Raw genomic sequence first — 6,000 nt, 5'->3', positions numbered from 1 at the left:
TAAACCAGCCTTTGCAAGCTATCGCCATATTTCACTGTAAAATTCATGCAATTATTTTATATTTTTGATACACACCGGCACGACACCATAAAAATACATTGAAACGCTGAAGTACGTTCTTTTACAAAATTGACCTACTTTTTCAACAAAAACACGCAATTGTTACAAAAATTATTGCAACATCTTCTAGCTAGGCACAGCAATAATCAAGATAACTTAACAAAAAATGAACTAAATGAACGTTTATGTAAATGCATTTCGATTGCAATAGCCTTTCCAATACATTCATGTAATCTATGCAAACTGCTTTTTAGAATGATGTTTAAAAATATCCTTTCTTATTGTAACAAACGACATCGTGCCATTGCGTCATGTGTAATATCCAAAAATAGCACCTTAAGCCGTGTGAAACGCCGATTGACACTCAGCAGTTTTAGACACGCTTATTTCACACTACAAGAAAACGTCGCATTGCATTCCAGTCTAAAAAAATTCATGTATTTGGTTAAGCAAAATCACCAACTAACGATTATTTTGGTTGCTATTTGCTGCAAAATAAATAGACTTTATTAATTTTCTTGATCAATCATTATAACCATTTCGTGTTTGTAGAAAGTTTTTCGAGTTTTCATAAATTCTTCAACAAGGTTTTAAGACATTTGAATTCAAATAATGAGGACTAAAATCTCATGATACACAACTACATATAAGATACAGTTTTTTGTACTAATGTTAGAAAGAAGACTGAATCTGAGCAGAGCGTTGAATGTCGATGAGCAAACAAGAAATCAGTCTTTCTTTAGATCTTGTGAAAATCGGTGGTTGTAGCGGATCGCTCATACGCTAGTAGGATTACCAATTCCTCTCTCATGTTCTCATTCGGTGCGCTTTGCTCTCAGTACTCTCTAGGCAAATTTGTGTTGGATCGTAAATTCCGTGGCCAAGTTAGAAATCTGTGAGGAAACCGCTGCGGTTTTTTTTGTGAGTTCGCCTTGTTGATCAACGACAACAGTTGGCAAGTGGAATATCATTGTTTTTTAGAAGATATGAGTTACTATGTTGTGTAACATGAGTTGTTTGGTGAATGGATAAAATGATTTTAAAATCATTTAAGTGTTTGCTTAAAGAACGTAATTTGCTGAGAAGATCATGTTAATTCCCTAGATTGGTTTGATTGATAATGGTTGTATGATTTGATGTGAACAATATGGATGCCAACACGAATAAATACAAACCAGCCAATGTGTCATCGATGCCAGCGCTTGATGAAACCGTGCATAAAACTACATCTCCTGGGGTGACGCCTGTTGTTAGCACAGTGCCTCAAACTACCGTAGGGGCGGAAGATCCATCGTTAACCGATGCCGGAGCAAGCAATCAACCGAAACGTCCCCTTAGACGACCGGGAAAAGTAATCCCCGATCGTCCGCAACGTGTATTTTATTGCCTTACTTTGAAAAATCCACTTCGGAAGCTGTGTATCAAAGTGGTAGAATGGAAGTATGTGATAAATCATTTGAAAGTATTGATGTACGAATTGCATGTATTATCTGTAATGTGTGCGGTAGATTTTTAATGTTAGATGTAATGCAATGGTGATTAATGGAAAAAAAAACACACATTGATACAAACTAAAGTAGCTCACAACATTCTCGTAGGTGCACAAAAATAAGTTGGCAGTAGTTATTTTGTTTCAAGTAATCCTACAATCCTAAAGTGATATTGTAAATAGTTTGTTCGCGAGATACGCGGCTTATGCTTTCCCGAGGAATCTGCGTCGGCCGAATTACACGTTTTTCGGCTAAAAATATGTGATTACTTGTTTTTTTTATTTAGTAGTTTTATACACTTTATCATTTACATAATACGATTTGTGAAGAAATCCTGATATTTCTAGATTTTAAGCAGATTATTTTTTTCCCAAAACTGAAATTTAAGCTGCATTTAACACTTCTTGAAGACGTCAAATAAAAAACGCATATCTCCAAATCCGCGAAAATATCAGTGTGTTTCAACCCAGAAATCAATGTACTAAACAAGAAAAAAGAAAACATTATAATCGCAAGGAAAACTCGTAACAGTTTTAATGTTACTTATATCTTTTTGGGGTCGCTTCATTAGCTGGCGATTGCCCCCTTACGCCCGTGTCTGTGCTCCAATGCATGAGATTTTATCGAACGTGCAGTCAAATCATTTTTCGATTCATTTTTCTATTGTTTTGCTGATTTTAATAGATTAATGCCTATGAAAAATTAATTTCAGGTTGTTCCTAAAAAATCCACAATATTACTTGGATAGATAAAACCGGATGCGGTGTGCGACGATTTTTTTTATTCCGTCGTAAAACGAAATCGCACGTCCGACGTTATTTGTCAAATGTCGCATGTAAAATTTGGACATCCTTCCAACAAAATCACATCCGATTGAGCACAGACACGGAACTTAGGAGGCTGATCAGACGGACGGCATTTATCGGGACAGTCACGTTTTTTTTACCGGATATTGTATGTCCCGTCGTATCTGTAAAAAATCCCGATTTTCCGATGTTCTGGGCTAGTTAGAATAAACATTAAAATGTGTTGCTCTTGTCGGTAATATCTACCAAACGAAATTAAAGTACATTGCGATTCAGAATAAGTGATACAGGGTTTTACAGTCCAATAAAAACATTAGAATACAATGTCCAATTCAGAAAACACGATTGTCCACTATTTGTTAATACTTCAACCGTTAATACCGTTTTTTGTACATTGTCCACATGATTTAAATAATTATCGACTTCGATTAAACATACTTACATACTTCACATTAACACACTTAAACATTAACATACTTCAAATAATTTCATTAAATAAACGTGTGTTTTCTAAATCAGGCACTGCATTAAGAAGTAGGACAGTTATTTATTGGACTGTAAAACCCTGTCGGTTACCTACATGCTCGTGGGTTGTAGAAATGGGTTCAAGCCTAGTATAAACAGTCCCCGCGTGGTACAGCAAGGATTGACTATCCGGCTGCGTGGTAATCAATAAAGTATCGAAATCCTGTACAGACCGGCATGTCCGCGTAGGACGTTACGCCAAATAAAAGAAGAAGAAGGTACCCTTCATAACGAGTAAAGAGTTTTTCGTAGAACGAGAAAATCTAAATGCTCAAGAAATAGCTGTTGTTCGCGCAAACCCCCTTCGTTGAGTGTTGTATCCTTCGTTTCTGTAAAAAAACTTAAAAGTGTTTTACAATTATCTTTTTGGCCTGATCAATGAGCTAGATCAAGACCGATGCCTACGCGCAGGCTTTTCCACTGAAACGTTGGGAAGAATAAATTAACATCACACTCACGACCTTTCAGCTTGAGTTTAAGATTGCAAGCGTTTATTAACAATGAAAAATGTAGTATGTTCTATTTTGATTCTTAGGTTAACCCGATTTTCCGGGGTACACCTTTATCTTATTTTTACCTGGATCGCTTGTCTCCTTCCTTTTCCGCGAGGACCGAGGATGTAAATGTTCGCCCGTTATTGTTTTACCCTCTTCTAATTGTTGTGTGGGCGTGGGTTGATTATGTTATTTGTCATGGATGGGCCGCTCGCGTATCTAAACTATTGTTTTATTGCACCGAGTTGTGCGTATGCAGATCGCGTTATGCTTAATTCGTATGGCGAACTTCGAAAAGGATATTATTTATTTCGGATAGCGATAGTGATTCCTAAGTATGATGTTTGACTAGACTGAACTGTTGATTATTCTGCGCCATCCTGTTGCAAAGTTTGTTCAGCTGAATTCGTTATAGAAATCTGAACTTATTTATGTTACGCATGTTCGTATACCATTTCCTGTCTATGTTTTATTATTTTGGATAAATATAAAAAGATGGCTTGCGAAGTATGTTGATTCTACGAAATATTGTCATATCTTTCTTTTCGTTTCTTTCTACCTGCAATTAATAACTGTCCGTTAAGCTTTAAAATGTTATCGTCGTGACGATTGCTCGTAAAAAAAAAAATTCTAAATGAAATTTATAAAATTAAAAGAGTCGCGTTCCTAACAATTTCTTTGATCAAAAATACACCTTCATCTTCAAGGCCACCTACCCGGGTAGGTGATACATTTTATAAGGGGATTTGTATTTTTATTGGTAAAAAATATCTTATTTCACTTTTTTTTGTATTTTTAATCACAATGCTTCTTTTTATGTTAAAAAATATGGCATGGCTTTGAGTTATGTACATTCAAAGCATAGTATATAGTTCAACTGATACTAATAGACCACCGTATCGTCCCGACTATCGGGGCAATTATTTCATTCTATATGACTTTAGAAGAATATTTGGAACTAAAAAACTATTGGAATAAGTTCTGTAAATATAATTACACGCGTTGCTATACATATCATTACAAATTGAACGGCTAAACCTAAGCCAAATTATTTATTACCTAGTTGGGTGGGTGGTCATATAAGTATGGTGTAAAAATACATATATTTTAATTTTTTTTATTCTGATTTTTTACAACTGTTCCAAAACATGTTTCACTAAACATTCCGTTAAATATTGCGAGGATTGCGAGTAGTATCATCTGCTCGACATCTGATGGTATTTTATATAATTTTTGTTTTAGAAACTAAAACAACCACAAACGGGTGGAATTTTTTGTCATTCATTTATTGTAGAAACGCGCCAAAAATTAGTCGTTTTCTCCCGCTAATTGGTTCAAAAGCCCCCAATGTTGCCCTACAGCTCCTTTTTATCCCTGTCCTGATCAGTTTGGTTCGTATTGGTTCGGGTTTTCTGGCTATCTTCGGATGCCTCCTGTTTATGACAGGTCGTTGGGCATTTTCGTAGCAAACAGTCCCAATACTTTGTTTTTTATTCATTGATTGTTTTTCGGTGCTGTTCGTTAAACAACAGCAAAAAAAGATAACATTACCAATTTTTGGGAATTTTTGCAAAATAAAATGTCAAAATTCAGGTGTTTAGTATGCTACAAACCGCACTGTTATATCTGCAATCGAGGTGCTATAATCATAACTGCTAAAACTAGGGGCGAAAAAACTGCCTATCCGTCAAACATTGCGAGGGTTGCGAGATGTATCATCTGCTAGAAATCTTATGGTATTTTAAATAATCATCTTTTTTTATTCATTTAATTGTTTTTGCGGTGTTATTTGTCGAAAAGATCACTACTCCTATTTTTGTGGAATTTTACAAAATAAAATGTCAAAATACAGGTGTATAGCATCCCCCCATGCAATTGACAGCGATTTGCGAGGGCGCGCGAGGGCTCGCACCGCATACAAGTTCACAGCCCCAGCGCCCTCACATTAAAGAGCTTGCGAGCCATGGTAGTTTTTTCACCCGTAGTTTTTGCAGTTATAATTATAGCACCCTAAGAGCAGGTATAACAGTGCAAATTGTAGCATACTAAGCACCTGAATTTTGTCATTTTATTTTAAAAAATCCACAAAAATTTAAATAGTAATCTTTTCGATAAATACTACCGCAAAAAAATCCATGAATAAAAATCAAAGATTATTTAAAATACCATAAGATTTCGAGCAGCACCTCGCAATGTTTGACCGGTAGGCTCCCTGCCATACAATTGACAGCGATTTGCGAGGGCGCGCGAGGGCTCGCACGCCATACAAGTTGATAGCCCCAGAACCCTCGCATTGAAGAGCTTGCGAGCCTAGGCAGTTTTTACGTCCCTTATCTTAGCAGTTATAACATTATATATATATATATATATATATATATATATATATATATATATATATATATATATATATATATATATATATATATATATATATATATATATATATATATATTTATAATATTATGACTGCTAAAACTAGGGGCGAAAAAACTGCCAAGGCTCGCAAGCTCTTCAATGCGAGGGCTCTGGGGCTGTGGACTTGTATGGCGTGTGAGCTCTCGCGCGCCCTCGCAAATCACTGATAATCTTGTCCAGGAAGCCTTAGTCAGGAGTTGCTTGTCAAAC

General features: G+C 35.8%; 1 protein-coding gene across 5 annotated transcripts in view; it reads left to right on the top strand.

The window, feature by feature from the left end:
• Positions 1–776: 776 nt before the first annotated feature.
• LOC3292158 (muscle calcium channel subunit alpha-1) overlaps positions 777–6,000 on the top strand; it is a 125,796-nt gene continuing 120,572 nt past the window's right edge. For 3 of the 5 annotated variants that reach the window (XM_061655542.1, XM_061655540.1, XM_061655541.1), the window contains exon 1: positions 779–1,500. In XM_061655542.1, the coding sequence (XP_061511526.1) occupies positions 1,208–1,500 (293 nt within the window). In that variant the 5' untranslated portion in view covers positions 779–1,207. Of the gene's footprint in view, positions 1,501–6,000 lie in introns of all 5 variants that reach the window. The other 2 variants (XM_061655546.1, XM_061655543.1) reach the window with 2 other exon arrangements.

Source organism: Anopheles gambiae, chromosome 3 (assembly GCF_943734735.2).
Source record: "Anopheles gambiae chromosome 3, idAnoGambNW_F1_1, whole genome shotgun sequence".
Taxonomy (NCBI): domain Eukaryota; kingdom Metazoa; phylum Arthropoda; class Insecta; order Diptera; family Culicidae; genus Anopheles; species Anopheles gambiae.
The sequence above is the reverse complement of the archived record's forward strand: the minus strand, read 5'-3'. Positions and strand labels throughout refer to the sequence as shown.